Raw genomic sequence first — 16717 nt, forward strand, 5'->3', positions numbered from 1 at the left:
ACCCCACAAAACTGTCACCAGTTTGCATCCTACCAACATTCTGTCACAGAATCCTTCCCCCACTGCCCAAAAGTGCAATTATAAGAGCACAACCATAGTTCATATACAAACTTTTCAGGTACAAAAGAAGAGACACACTGGCCCTGTTCAAAGCACAAATGTGAAACGTTTTCAAGGCAAGAATTTTTGTCTCCATGTCAATCTGTCAGTTCTCTCCACCTGCTTTTTGGCATTTCAGAGTACTCATGCAATACATGCACTGGTGTGTTACCTAGCCTAATCTGTAGGGTGGACAGATGAAGTAGGTGGACAGGTGAAGTACATGCACTGGTTCAAATGAGGGAAACCTAAAGAACTCTGCCTTTCTACAAGTTCCAATAAAAATGATCTTATCTGCAGACCCAAACTTCATGTGCAGGTCAGAATCTGACAGGATTTGATTTTTTTTTATGATTTAAAAAAATTTACATTTAAAAAAAAATTAAATTGTGATTTAAATCATGATTTAGAGACAATTGATTTTAATCCAGCCTGGAATCTGATTACCCACAGCCTTTCCTCAATTTTCCAACATAAATTCTTGGTTTTATAAACTGTCAAAATGGTACTTAAAAGGTTCACATTTTTCAAATAATACAGTTAGAAATGTACTTGAAGGTGTGAGTTTTTTGACGCTGTTTCAATAAGTGCAACCATGTAATGTGGAAACAGGAGAAAACAGATTTACTGAGTGAACACATGCGAAAATGCCACAGAACAAAAATTAGAGTATCTCATGGAGAGAGAGAGGGAGGAAGGGAGAGCAATTCAAGTGTCCCCTACTATTTAATAGATGCAATTACAACCAAGAAAAAAAATCTAGAACGAGTCTTGGACAATAACTGCATCAGATTAAACTTCTGAGTCAGATGGAATGTGCTGAACTATGCGTTTCATTTCCATGCCATCTCCAAGGTTAGAATTAAAATGGTGGGTGCTATATTTTAGCTTGTGCCTAAGCCACTCCATCTCTATTGAGGACTTGACAGAGTAGCTTTGGCCCAGATGAGTGGGATGGATGAACAGACAGACAGATAGAAAGACAGAAGAAAGGTCTGAACTACTGTTTTACTTTGCCTTCAAGACGTGATTTGCGGAAGTCTGATTCTTCAACTTTTTTTTTTTAAAAAAGCTGTTAAACATTTCAGTGGCCCCCAACCTTTTTGCCTCCATGGACTGGTTTAGCATGCGGGCGGTGGTGTCCGTGGGAGGGGCCGTGCGTGTGTGGGAGGGGCATGCATGCATCTGCACATGGAGGGGGGCAGGAGATTTGTATCCACGGCCTAGTCCTGGCAAGGTGGACCCGCAGACTGGAGGTTGGGGACCCCCGTTTTAAAAGAATAAACTGATGTAGCCATTTCTGCTGAAATACAGTATATATGTCTCAATTAACTAGAGGTAAGATGCATACTAAAGCTCATGAAAAATTAACGCCATCATTTCTAACCAACAAGAGAAGTATTGTATGATTATGCAATGGGAACCAGGTCTGATAATTCGTCTCTACAGTCCCATTCCTACACCTCGCCTGGGTTCCAAGGCCAAAAGTTACTCAGGAGGTCAGAGAAAATATAACAGACCTTCGTTTTTGGCTGCTGCCTTCTTCCAAAGTGGAAACAAATATTATTTATATTTGCATATTAAGGCAGCACTGTTTAATTGGATCACGAATATTAAGTTGAACTAATACTTATTTTTCTCATTCTGTCAAGGAAATCAACAGCAATTAAGTAGGGGTTTGTTTTTTCGGGTTACAGCAAACGTTGCAACTCATTTCCTCTTGTTCATCTCACTATTTTCAGCAGGGACCATATCATTTATTTTTCCTCTTCTTTTTCAGCACTGAAGGAAACAATATGGGTTGTATCCAGACATACTCATACTCAAATTGAATCCATGAAAATCAATGAGAGTAAAGGCAGTCATGAGTACAACCCTGCATCTGCTCATATTGTTTTTATCTTTTAAAAAAACCAAAATCATATGAACCTAATACATCTAATAACATAACAAAAACAAGAAAATCTACACAAATGTTGCTCCCCCCCCCACAAGGAGGCTCCAGCCAATGGGAGCTCTCACCAAGTTGAACAAAGAGCTAGCAAAGGCAAGAATGCAGCTTCTGGTCACAAGAGGGACAGAGCTACAGAAAGGCCAAAGAAAGAAACTAAACAGAGTGCATTTATAGCTTATGAAGTTACACCGAGCTACCAGAGAAATAGAGGCTCATGGATTATTGACAGTGGATGTTCACAGCATGCTACTCATGACAAAACATTTTTTAAAATGGACTATTTGGAGATACTGTATAAGCAATTTTTTTCCTCCCTCTATGGAGCCCCATTCCCCTTCCAAAATTGCACTGACTCTTGCAAAGTTAAACATCCCCCTTCCCTTTCTAAAATACAAAATCAATAAATTCTCCCCCAAATCTATAAAATATTCTTATTAACCCCTTATTTACTTTTATATTACATGTTAACCTATCATTATTAGCAATATCACAAGTCTCTCAACATCATTGGTCTAACTGGACGTCATATTTTATTTTCCAGTTCCTAGCTATAATTAATTCTGTCACTGATAATAAATTGAAAATTAATTATTTAACGGTCCAGTTACACTGATCACTATTAAATATTGCTAGAAGTGCTATTATAGGACATATCTCTAAATTTAACTTAGTTATTTCATTTATCTCCTTGAAAACCAATTGCCAACATGTCAATATAGTCTCACATTCTCACCACATGAAAACCTGTTTTCTGACATCTTCTCCAAAACAATTTGGAGCAATTCATGTCTATCTGACTTAATTTCACCAGAGTTAAATACCATCTCCAAATTAACTTATAAAAATGATCTTTTATCTTTACATAATAGGTTTCAATTTTCTTATATCCCCTATGTTTTTCCAAACCATGGTATTTGTTTCTTCTCCCAAGTTATACTCCCATAACATTTAAACCACACCCTATTGATACTCTGCTTCCAAAAATGTTTTATGAATTTACTTATTATCCTGTTCATTACCTTATTTTCATCTGTACTTTTCTTTTGTAATACAATTTCTTCAAATTTCATACATTCCCTACACTTGCCATTTCCTTTTATCCAATCTTTCGTCCATTGCTCAAGACAAGACTGAACCAAGATATTCTCTTCATTCCTAAAACTTCTTTTATTTGCTTTTTATTTCCTGATTTTTCTAACTAATTTTTTATCCTACGAGGGGGTGCTGATAAGTATTAAGCCTTTCCCAGAAAAAATGAGCTAGGAAGCTGTAACTGCCACACTATTCTACGTCCCGAGGAAGTCAATGCACTTGCGACATCTGTCCTGCAGCTTTTTAAGTCCCTTCAAATAAAATTCTTCTGGCTGCTGTGTAGCCACTCATTTGCAGCATTAGTTGCCTCCAGAACACTCCCACATCGTTGTCCCTTAGGTGTTTCTTGAATTTGGGGAACAGATAAAAGTCAGAAGGAGCCAAGTCGGGAGAATAGGGTAGATGGGGCATCACTTGAAAGCCTAAGGATGTCAATTTTGTCATTGTTTCACCTGCAGTGTGTGACGAGGCATTGTCATGCAACAGGATGACACCTTTGGAGAACTTTCCTCAACGTTTTTCCTTGATGTTTTGCCTCAACTTCGTCAATAAAGCACAGTAATACTTTGCATTGATGGTTGAACCCTGTTGGAGGTAGTCCACCAGCAGAACTCCCTTCTTATCCCAAAAAACTGTTGCCATTTGCTTCTGCACCAACCTTTGCACTTGGAACTTCTTTAGCCTGGGGGAACCACGGTGCCTCCATTCTTTAGAGTGTTCCTTTTTTCTCAGGATCATAACAGCAGATCCATGTCTCATCACCAGTTACCAGTTTGCCCAGGAAATCTGACTCATTTCTTGCAAAATGTTCCAAAACAGACACCGATGACTCCACACGTTTCCTCTTTTGTTCGGTTGTCAAAAGTTTGGGGATCCACTTTGCTGCCAGCTTTTTCATTTCCAAGTCGTCGTGGATAATGGCACCAACTCTCTCACGTGATATTCTCAGATATATAGCAATACATTTGGCTGACATTCGGCCATCCTCCATGATCATGTCATGGATGGCTTTCACATTTGCAGGCACAGAGACAGAAACAGGCCTTCCACTGGGTTTCTCACTTTCAACATCGAAATGGCCAGTTTAAAAATTGACAACCCAACATTTAACTGTTGCATATGAAGGGCCACTGTCACCCATAGTTTGTAACATTTCATCATGGATCTGCTTTGCACCTTTCCCTTGGAGAAACAGGAACTTGATTATGGTCCTATGCTCTTTCCACATTGAACTTTTCTGGAGGTGCTGCTATGTTCACTTTGGACCTGAACATGAAAGATAAGTTAAAATCATAGGTAGTTGATTTCTGTTCCATTGAATACAGACAAATTGGCCAATAAACCCTGCAATTTATAGCTCCATAGCTCAATTTTTTTCTGGGAAAGGCTCAATACTTATCAGCACCCCCTCGTAATACCTCCATTTTTCCTAAAATCATCCAAGTTGTTTTATTTCTTGCTTCTTTTTAATCTTCACCTTTTAATCTTTCTAAATTCACTGGAATATTTATACCGTGTTTCACTGAAAATAAGACAAGGTCTTATATTAATTTTTGCTCCAAAAATTCACTAGGGCTTATTTTCAGGGGATTTTTTTCCACATACAACAATTTACTCTTATTCAAATACAGTCTTGCCATCTTCTTCTGGTTGTTGCACAATGGTGGAGGGCGGGGTTTCACAACCTGAAAAATTATACTAGGGCTTATTTTCAGGGAAACAGGGTACATAAATACATAACAGAATTCTGAATATTAGTATCAATTTTTCTAGTTACCTGTTTATCCTTACTGTAATTTAACATCATTTTTATTTACAATTTATCTGTAACCCCATTAACTCTCCAAATTATTTTAAACATGATTTTACCCTGTCCACAATCCTTAATGGGTTTTCTATTGTTAAGAAAGTATAACTCACAAATAATTCTGCCTATAGCCATGCCACAGATTAATTCATCTTTTCTAACCACATTCACCAACAGTTCTATAACAAAGGCAAACAGTATCAGGGAAAGTGGGCATTTTCATCTAGTACCACGGCCTAGGGATATCTGTTCTGTTCTGCCATCATTTACTAATACTGTTGCAGTGTTTTCTAAATATAATTGATCTAGCACACCTTTAAATTGCTTTCCAAAACCTAAAATTTTTATTATCATTTTTATGCAATCATTCCATGCAATCAAATGCTGTGAAAATATCCAGTAAAATTATTCCTTATACCTTTTGTTATCTTATTATATTTAATACTCTCCCAGTCAATTTTGCATTGTCTTCCTAATGTAAAGCCACTTTTTATCATTTTAAATATATTTAATAATAAAACTATTCATTCTCTTTGCTAATATTGCTGTTAAGTATATCTTAGCATCTTGATCTCTTAAGGAAACAGTTCTATAAATCCAGGATCAGATGGATCTTTATTCATTTTTAAAATTAATACAATTAACAAGTGTTTCTATGATAATGGAATTTTTTCACCATTATTTTATTTTAAAAAGACTTTAATTTAGGTAGCAACATTTTTCTTAAAAAAAATATAATACTCCAATCTCAACCAGGCTGAATAAAAATCAGTGGTTTTTTAAATTAAAAAAACCCACCATTTTTTGATATCAACTATCAAAACACTCATTTTTTAAAAAAAAAATTAAACTCTTGTCTCCATCTGTCCATTACGGGAATCTTTCCTACTTCTAATTTATTATTAATTTCCTCTTTCTCTTTTCTTCTCCAACTGATTGCTCATTAAATCTCTTAAAGTCTATTCTCCAAATTTTTCTCAATTTGATCCCTAATTCAAAGAAAGCTTCCAGCATATCATTTTTGACAAAAGTCTTGAAAGTTTTCCAAATTCTCCTTCTTCAAATTACATTTTACATTTTAACTACTCCAAATACATTCTTAGCTTTTTAAAATTTGCATGGCTCTAGCTAACATTATCAAATATTTATTATTGAATTTAAAAACTATTTTCAAATATTCTTTCACTCTTTCCTTTTGGCTTGTAATTCTAATGGAATTTTTATTTCTATCCATTTATATGCTTTCACTCTAACAATCTTATTTCTTCCTCAACCTTTTACATGTTTTTCTCATTGCCTTTTCTATGATTCCCTAATACTAATTCCTTTCATCATGATTTTCACAGTATCCCATATAGTACGTGTAACCCTCTTTATCATTAGTTCCCCACATTTCTGTGTTTTTTCTATTTTATCTATTATATTATTTTGCTGAAAAATACTTATATCTATCCTCCATGCTTTAGCAGAGATCTAAAAGTAGTAACTGGGAAGAAGAGTGGCTATACTGAACTAATCTTCCTATCTAGATCCAAAAGGGAGAGGATAACAGGGAAATGCAAACGGTGACACAGCTTTCAGTAGTGTAGTAGGAAGGTATAGAAGAATCACAGTGAATTCTCCATTTCCTGATAATAAACACAAAAAGGCTCTCCCGGCATAGAAACCTGTCTTCTTTCTTAAATTTGGCACATTTTTTAGCCTGATCCCACAGTACTACTACTGGCTTCTAAGGAAAATGTTCTTACTTCCAAGAGCATCACAACTATGATGGAATTAAGCTGCATGCATGCAGGAGGAAAACTGATACAGAGAGTAGATTGGGGAAGAGTACACGAGGGAACAGAAGAACAGAGAAATATGAGCAAGAAATTATAAGCAAAGCATGAGCTGGAAACCTTAGATTTGCATTAGTATACAAGGGGTATGGGATAGATAGCTTTGACAACGTAGAAGGCAAGACATAGTCACGTTGACCAACAACATCCAACATTCAACATATCAAGATGCTATCTCTGTTGGGGCAACATGGGGAGAAAAGGCACGAGATATACATGCTTTTAGAGATGCCATCCTTTCCTTCAAACATAGTGATATCAAAGGTGGGGAAAGATGGAGAAAGGAAAGGGAAACTTTAAACCCTTAAACATGCCAGATCCTGTATTTTGCATGTCCCCATGCTAGTCCAATAGTGAGAAAAACAGAATTAAATTGAGAACACGTTTACTTTTAAATTCAGCTTACTTTAGGATTTCCTTTTTATTTTTATGTCCCCTTCCTGTACCTCTTCTCCTGCCTTTTGTAAAACTATGCTTAATGCTATCTACTATTTTGAAGGATTTTTAAAAAGTTGGCCTAATGAAAGGTATTACCATATTTTTTGCTCTGTAAGACACACCTCTCCATAAGATGCACCTCATTCTTAGGGGAGGAAAAGAGGGAAAAATATTCTGGCAATTTTGGTCTGCTAGGCCCGCAGTGGTGCAGGTGGAGGGAGCCTCGGAAGTGTCTGAGAGTGCCTTCCAGGACCCTTCAGAAGTTCCCACCACCACCGTGGGGCCAGCAGGGGCGAAATCACCAGGTTCCAGGACCCTTCTGAGGCTTTCCATCCCTCCGCTGGCCCCTGGGGAGTGCTGTTTTACAGTATTTGCTACATAAGACACAGACACTTCCCCCCCACTTTTTTTGGGGGGGAGTGCGTCTTATAGAGCGAAAAATACGGTACTTGCATTTGAAGCTTTGCCAAGTAAAGGACTACAACCTGTTAAAGGCATAAAGCAAATCCAGGTGCAATGTATGGAGATGTATATACAGTGGGGTCTTGACTTAAGAACGGCTTGAGTTAAGAACATTTTGACTTAAGAACCGCTCTCATAGGAAAATATTGACTTGACTTAAGTACTTAGATTTGAGTTAAGAACTGAAAAAAACCTACGTGAGAGGCAGGGAAAGTGCAAAATTTGAACTTTCAGTTAACTGTTGGCCAGTGAAAAGGGTGCCTGTCTGCTTCCTCACTCCTCCCAGCGTTTAGAGAGTGGATTGGGAGACAGTCTTCAGACTGCCTGGTACTGTCCTGCCTGGATTGTATTTTCCCTGCCTTCCCTGAACCTTTCTTGACCTAAGAAAAAAAAAGAAACAAAATATCCCCCTCTAGTGGTTGAAGGCGGAATAGCAGCTTCCCATTAGTTTCTATGGACGGAAAAGAGCAGATACGGATTAAATGGTTTTCAATGCATTCCTATGGGAAATGCAGATTTGACTTGAGAACTTTTTGACTTGAGAATCGCCTTCCAATACGGATTAAGTTCTCAAGTCAAGACCCCACTGTATTGCATTTGTACCTAGTAGGGCAGTAACTCTCTACCTGTGGTACATTTACCATCACTGGGACACAGAAGCCGCCTAGTTCGAATACAGAGCTTGCTTAGCCATTATTAAGAATTCTCTATTCCTCATGTTCCCAGATGAACTACATTCTACCAATCCCAGAAGCTATGATTCATCTTTTCATGACCTTTTAGTGTGCTAAGAGTAATCTTGGGCATGCATGTCCTCTTATATCCCATTCTCCTGCACATCAAAACACTTTTTCCTGTGCCTGGCCATGTATTCAATATATGCAAAAAGGATCCTCCAAAGATTCAGAAGATTCTTATCCATCAACTTTTAAAAAACTTTCTCACCTTGTTGGCTCGAATCTGCTTATAAATATCTGTTTGCTGCCGGATTCGGTACTCCAGATCTGAGACGTGCGCTTGTAGCCAGTTCCAGTGACTCACAATGGCTGCTCTGTCTGCTGCCCACTGCCATTCTGACCGTCGCCTCCTGGAAAGAGGGGGGAAAAAGAGCCATCTGTACCAATGACTGAGCACATGGTATCCCAACAGCCACCCATTCTTGGCACTTTGCTTTTTGAAGTACATCAATATAAAAAAAGAGATGAGGGGTCCAAAAGCTATTTAATCCACAAATCAGTCTTTCTAATATGATCCGTTCCAGATACATAGCTGGCCAGGGGTTCTCAGAGTTGCAGTCTAACACATCCTGAGTGGGGGAAGTATGTATTGAATGAACATCCAATGTTGATCAATGACAACTAAATAATACGCAGATGGACAATTATGGCCTCCCCTCTAAAATCTGCCTACAACTCTCACCAGCTCTTGCCAGTAGAACCTATAGTGACAAATATGAGAACTGTAGTTTAAAAACATGTGGAGAGTGATAGTAGCCCACTCTTGAACTGAAGCACTTTTGCATGTAAATTCCTTTTACAAGCCACTTAATTCTACAGCTTCTCTAATCATCTTAAATGATGGCTTCTTAAAACACTGGATGACTTTCCAATTTCCTACAAATATTTCTATATAACTTGAATCTACTATTGCTGTTTCAATGTGACAACTGTTTGCCCCATGCCCTTTCAGCCTTCTTTAATATAATTTATATTCCTCTAACTTTATATCCTCTCTGCAGTTCACCTTCAAATGGAATGGAAATTCCCAGCAGAGAAATAAGGAACAGAAGACTCCAAATAAGGTCTCACAGTACCAAACACAGAGGTATCCTTACTGCATGAGACCTGTTATCTGTGCAAAACACATGAAAAAGTCATTGTGTAAAAAAAAAGGTATCACAGTAACGACAGAGCTGGACTGAGATCAGAAAAGCTTTTTTACCTCTGACAAAAAGCACGCCAACATCCACCTCTTCAAACAACATGCCAAAATAAACCACTGCAGAAACAGAGGGAATATATGTCTGCTGCGTGCTTCCCACTCTTATTTAAAACGGGACACCATTCCTGCCTTTACTGACAATGTCACAATATCCTGTTTGGCCTTACACAGTGTTCCTTCATATTGGCTATACAATCTAGAATTACAGAGCTAGTATGAAAAAAAATGTTCTTTTCAGAAACCCATGCAAAACAGAAATTCTAAAAAGCACTGCATCCTATTCCACCACTATTCAAGTGTGTAAAGTCCGTATGTGTGTAGAGGAGTGCGTTAGCCCAGCCCTTCCGAATGTTGCTTTTAACATGTGACAGTGGCTATCAGAAGAACGGGTGTCTCTTTATGAGACAAAATGCCCCACCCCCCAAAAAATTATTGTTCATTTGGCTAGGCTCTACTGACAGAACAGTGTCCCTCTTTTCAACCTGTCACTTTCACATGCTGAAAGAAGTGACAGAGGGGGCAGGACTAGAAGGTTCTTCTCAATGCGTGTGAAACACATAGAAGCATTTGGGATGGCCAGGGGAGGTGGGAAGTTGTTAAGACATTTTGCAACAATACAGAAAAACAACGGAGGACTGCTATTCCTGTAAATCTGCAAGTGAAGAAATTCTCTTGGACAGCAAGGCACAGGGTCTTGCTTTGAGATTGGGATTCTGTTGTTGTTTTTTTGTATGTTTGTTTGTTTTGGCCACAACTGGAAATGCATAACCTGTTGTGCTTCATGTTGAGAAAACTATACAGACAATGACATGGGGTGGGAGATACTTGCATAAGGTTTTGGGGGAAAGTCCCTTAGACATGTCAAAGTAGTCCATCTGATTTAAGGTATTTTCAAGCAGGTGTATGTATTTGTGCATGCATGAAAAAGTGCCCGGGGGGGGGGGGGGGAGAGACTGAAAACATTTGGCACAGCATGAGTAATACACTGCTGATTTATTCACAATGGCCCCTAAAATCCAGTCAGCAAATCTACTCATTGTATTGCACTGAATATAAATTTCTATCTCCTTATTAAAGTGATAGGTTAACTATCAAAATACAAACCAGGGTCAAAAGCTTTGTCCTGGATTGAGTACATATTGTACCAGGCCTGCTTTGGAGCAGACACACAAAAAGAATCAGCTAGCCTTAAGCCAAATAAACAGGGATTTATGGTGTAGAGGAAACCTATGCATACCTGCTTCCCCTATTTGGAAAGCTACCTTCTCCAATGACTCAGAAAGATATTCTCTCTCCTGTGAGGGACATACTATTTCAACCTTGCTCAAAGTCATTGATCTCAGAAGTTGTTAGCTTTTTTCTTTAGGACTGCCTATCAAAATCTCCTCAAAAGGACAAACACCATCTCAACCTGAAGTACAGAGAAATTAACAGGTTAGGAAAACTAAGAAAAAGAGATCTGTATTCACTTAAAAGGAAAAAAAATACTGAGAACAGATCAAAAAAAGATGTTAGTCCATTCATGTAGTCATTACACAACAGAGCTTCTTCTGCTCCTCTCTATACATACTGTATATCTACTTCCACCTTTTACACTAAAATATGCCAACGTTTTTGATTACACGGCCAAAACAAAACTGATCCCACAATAATGTTTAAAAACAACTTTTTGGAGAAGATGGTCAAAACATTTTTTACTAGAACATTAAGCTCCATCAACCTGAATCAGAACAAAACAATAACTCAGGACTGGCATCTATGAAGTAGAATTAAGCAACAGCCTTATCAAGCAGCCCAGAAGAATCTGCCTTCAGGATGAGATCTGGGTGTGACAGAAATCTCTGATGATCTACCATGAGCAAACTACCCAGAGATCTACTCTTCCCCCCCCCCACATTCTAGGAGTTCTAATTAGATGTATTACTATTATTAATTGTATTTATATGCTGCATTTCTCCAATAAAATTCACACAATTAAAAACACAATAAGTTAAATATTAAAAGACAAATTAAACAATTCATAATTTAAAATTAAATTAAAATATTAAAACATGGAAAAGATTAAAATTATCTGCTAAAAGGGGGTTCAGGGATTCAGTTCTAATTGTTAAAAGCCTGCCTGAAGAGATGGGTCTTTAGCGTTTTTCAGAAGCATAAAAGGGAAGAGGCCATCCTGATCTCCCCTTGACATGTTTAGTACACGTGGCCCACCTGTCCTGGCAACTGCTTCAGTTCCTTTTTGCTGCCACTGAGGCTTCATAAACTTATGCGCAAGCGAAGAGCAAACCCTATATTGTGCATTCAGAGATCATGAAGAAGAATTAAGGTTTGCACCATGTGCATCCCGCCCCTGGTATTATCCTCCCTTGTTTTAAAACTGAATGTATGGGACTTGCATGAGTTGCATGTGGCAAGACTAAAACAGAACTCAACCCAAATCAAAACTCTTACAGGAAAGATGCAAATGATAGAGTTCAAATTTGCAGCTGACACATACCTTGGAATCATTCTTCCACGCTAGAACGGGAAGAAAATTTCTGACTTAAGCACTCATAATATTTAATCCCAACTGGATTTCCCTATTGCACCCAAGCAATTTTCTACAGTAGTTTTTCTCAAAGCTTGGCTTCTGAGGTTGAATCTAGAAACACAATGTAATACAACTTGGGAGAATCCTGAGGCAGTAGAAGATACGGTTTCCAAATGTACCTATCCTGATCCTCTCTTTTGAGGCTCTTATCAGTGTACCTAAGCACTATAATAGATGAAATGAGCAGGGTAGGTTTGATTTAAATCAATTTAAATGTTAAAAATTGGAATTTTTTTTACTACTTATATAAAAATATTTTTACACTATATGACCCTAGCAAATCCTTTCCAATTCTATGGTTGTATGACCTTTATTTTTCCCAGGCCTTTGAAACAGATAATAGCTTTAATCTATTTTTTGCATGCCACTTATTTCATGCTGTGTTTGCATTCAATAGCTGTTTTTGTTTTGTTCATCAAATTCTTACCAAATGTATTTTTATCTCTAATAATCTGTAATATAAACTGCTGTGAGAACCTGATTAACATGTGCCCTATAAGATAAACAAGAAAAAAGAGACAAGTCACCTTTAAAGAATGAGTATGTTAGGAAGTGCAGCTTCACAGCAAGCACCAAAAGTAAACCACAACGACTATTGTCCTCTCTCTGTTATTTTACTAAAGGAAACATACAGAGATTTGAGGTTCGCATAAAGGAGATAATCAAAAATATGCAGTGTGTCCTGCAAAAACATCTCTTTCCTCTGATTGACTACACAGTTCAATAGATATTGTAAATTGGCAAAAAAATCTTTGAGGTCCTATTTCTACCCTCAGAAAGGAAACCACATGTGGTATAAATATATGAAATGGAATGGTGGCAAAATAAAAATAGTAATGAATAGCATAGGTAAAGGTTCCCCTTGACATTTAGTCTAGTCGTGTCTGACTATAAGGCGTGGCACTCATCCCCATTTCCAAGCCATAGAGCCAGCGTTTGTCCAAAGACAATCTTCCATGGTCACATGGCCAGCACGACTAGACACGAAACACCATTACCTTTCCACTGAGGTGGTACCTATTTATCTACTTGCATTTGCATGCTTTCAAACTGCTAGGCTGGCAGGAGAACAGCATACTCCTTCACAAACTTCCCCTATCTTCCTGGGAAGTTCAGAAAGAATATGTTCTTGGTCTGGTGGTTAAAACGTAATGAAGAGGAATGTGCTTTCTCTTTAAACATTACTTTTGAGTCACTATTAGTATTTTCCCCCTCCTTCTCATGTCTTTGCCAGCATTCCTGAACAGCATCCTCAGCTCAGTGATTTTCCACAGTCATAATTTCCAAAAACAAAAACAAAGCAAAAGGGAAAAGAAATGAGGATGGCATTATATCAAGCTCCTTAAACATCTCCTGACCTCAGCCTCCTTGTATTTCATCAGATGATTTGTCAGGCTATCACTCAGATCATTCCCTTGCAAGAGTACACATTAGAACAGCTTTCCCCAAAACTGGGTCCCTCTAAATGTGTGGGAGCTACAAACTGCAGCATCTTCAGCCAACATGGCCACTACACATTAACCCTGGAAATGTGTTATCCAGTGCCTCTGAAGCAGGGAGTTGCAAAAGGCTACAATCGAAGGCCCTGTGGCTTCCACCTTGTTTTTACATCATTAACGTTGAGGTTCTCTTTCACAGTAAAAAGACCACAATGAAGGACTGCTGGATAGCTCGGTTGGACTGGGAGTGTGCTTCCCCACAGTGCATCCTTGACAGGGGCTGCACTCGATGATCCATAGGGTCCCTTTCAGCTCTGCAGTTCTAAGATGATGATGATGATGAAGAAGGTTTAGCTTTTTAAAATTCATGCTTCTCTATCTATCTTCCCTCTCAACAAGAAAGTAACTAACTGACTGACTGTGTTTCATGATATTCTGAAACTACTGACACATTTATCAGATGGGAAAAACAATCTAGACAGAAATGTGGCACTGAACGGATTATGACTTCATTTTTCACATCACTGAGCAGAAGACATAAACATGAGGTGGACAATAGTAGGCATGGAATTTTCAAATATTCTGGACAACAAATCCCACTGTTCTCCATTTGGGTTGTTCTATCTGACCATCTCACACCTACAGACACCTAAATATATCTGCATGTGTGTGTTAGCCCAGCTCCTGCCTAGTTCCTGTTCAGAAAAGAAACTCCCAGTTGACCATGAGGCAGCCTCCTTTCTGCACAGGAAGTTAACATGTTGGTCATAAAGATGAGGACTTAGTAGGGTTGGGATCTTAACAGAGTTAGTGATCAACCAAGACATTTTGTAAAGGAAAGCTGAAAGCTGATATATATGACTGGGCCCAGGAAAAGACAGGAACTTAGGGGAAGAAATAATTTATCGCAAATCAGTACCCACTAGAATCCTTTGATGATATTTAGATGTCCTGACGATGGTGAAATTTCTGATCTATTTGTGTAGTATGGATGTTCAGTTTTGATGTTTTGTTGTTATTAGTGTTTATTTCTGTTTGGTTGTAGTTTTCTGTTTTGTATGTTTGCATGTATGAAATAAAAACATTGATCTGTAAAAAATAATAATAATAACAGAGAGTTAGCACAGAGCTGATAAAGACACAAAGCAGGTGCAGAGAAGTCAATATGCTCTAGATGAGATGGGCTACAACTTCCCTAACTAGATGAAATAGCCAAAAATTAGTAATCATGGAGACTGCAGTAAAAAAAAAAATCTGGGAAACACCAGTTTGCATGATCTATGAAGTCTCTTACTCAAAAGCTCAGTATTGCCAACAATCAACTCAACTGCCTTCCACAAGGCGCTAACCAGGGTCAATAAAAATCTATGACCTATTAAAATCAAGTTGATTCAAACCATTATTTAAATTAAAAATCTATTTTTAATTTAAATGGTCAAAACATCTGATTTTTAAAAAACGTAAATTGTTATTCAAATCAAACCTACTACAGTAACTGAAATCCTGTTGCTTAGTGCAGAGGTCCCCAATCCCCGATCTGCAGCCCAGTGCCGGTTCATGGCCTGAGCCGGACCGGGCCGTGGAGAGAGACCCTGCCCCACCCCCGCACAACCTGTTTGCACCTGCACATGAGTGTGCCTGCACAAGCATTGTGCTGCCCTTTGCGCATGTGCATGTGCTCGCACCCGCACGAGCACTGCATTGCCCTTTGCACATGCACATGGGGTGCCCCATCTTCCCCAGGGCTAGTCTGCAGGGCTAAAAAGATTGGGAACCGCTGGCTTAGTGCAACACATTCCACTATGTTAGGCTCCATGAATCAAAGGGGACTTAGTGAGTCAAATTCTCTGTAAATTCCAGATTCAAATGAAATTGAAAGTACACTAGTTCTGACTTACTTTAGCATATTAAGTCACAACTAACATAGGCCTAATTGAATCATGGAGCTTGCTGGGGCACTACTCTTGGCAGCTGACAACAAAATACCACAACCCAATGGCACCCAAAATATAAATTAAAGAGAACCAAGAAACATTAAAAATCCAGGATATCTCCCAAAAAGAAGGAAACCTGGACAGCAAATCGAAGATCAGTTCATGTGCCCATGAGGATGTTATAGGGGTAAGATGTTTTCAAAGGCTTCTTTGGACAGAATGGCTTTAACCTGGTTTTAGAAGGACAAGAAGGAGGGAGCCTGGCGTACATCTTCAGGTAACACGTTCCTTAGTGTTGCAGCCACCACCGAGAAGGCCTTATTCATGGTGGTAGCTTTCCAGGCCTTTCTCAGGGTGGCCACCTGCAAATGCAACATCTGGCTGGCCTAGGTGGCCCATCTTAGGAAGAGATGCTCCATAAGGTAACAAGGTCCCAAATGGTTAGGGGCTAAAGAGAAGCTGGCTCATTAAAACCACACTTAATGGGCCTACTCTACTGTAACTTACTACATTAAGCAAAAGGATTTCAGCCACTATCTTCTAACATAGCACAGAAAATATCAGCCCACCTTACAACGATTCTTGAAACAATGTATTATGGAATTATTTCCAAACTGGTAGTAGCGTATTGCATAAACACTAAGGATTAAGTCCTGTTGTATACTTGCTCTTCCCATTTTCAAGACTGCTGAATAACAGCTACTAATGCCCACAGTCACAACGCAGAATTTCCAGGCATTCATTACTTGTAGTTGGAAAAAAGAAGCAAAAACTATTTTAAAAAATAGGAAAAGTCAATGAAGCTGCTAATAAGAGAAACGGGCAGGGGGAGCTCTTTCAAAGAAAAATCTTTATATTAAACATTAAGATTTTTACAAGTCACGCGATATCTGAAGAATCAAAGATATTCCTACTATGACTTTATCTACAAGAGTACAGATTCGTAAATCTGAAAATGAACCAGCAATATCCCATTCCTAGGAGTGAGCTATGTTATTATCAGGCAGTCATTTGGATTGGGTGAGAGAGGATGGGAAAGAAAAGGAAGACTGATTATCCTGCAACACTAACCATGTGGACAGAGTCTCTAATCCAAAACATACTGACCATGAAAAGAGGTATC

At 38.5% G+C, this 16717-nt stretch overlaps 1 protein-coding gene across 8 annotated transcripts in view; it reads right to left on the reverse strand.

Annotated features, from left to right (window-relative positions):
• Positions 1 to 16717, reverse strand: part of KANSL1 (KAT8 regulatory NSL complex subunit 1) — a 185067-nt gene that overhangs the window by 46494 nt on the left and 121856 nt on the right. For all 8 annotated transcript variants that reach the window (XM_078377828.1, XM_073004192.2, XM_020799268.3 and 5 more), the window contains one exon: positions 8636 to 8777. In XM_078377828.1, the coding sequence (XP_078233954.1) occupies positions 8636 to 8777 (142 nt within the window). The remainder of the gene's footprint in view (positions 1 to 8635; positions 8778 to 16717) is intronic.

This window comes from Pogona vitticeps, chromosome 6, assembly GCF_051106095.1.
Source record: "Pogona vitticeps strain Pit_001003342236 chromosome 6, PviZW2.1, whole genome shotgun sequence".
Lineage (NCBI taxonomy): Eukaryota > Metazoa > Chordata > Lepidosauria > Squamata > Agamidae > Pogona > Pogona vitticeps.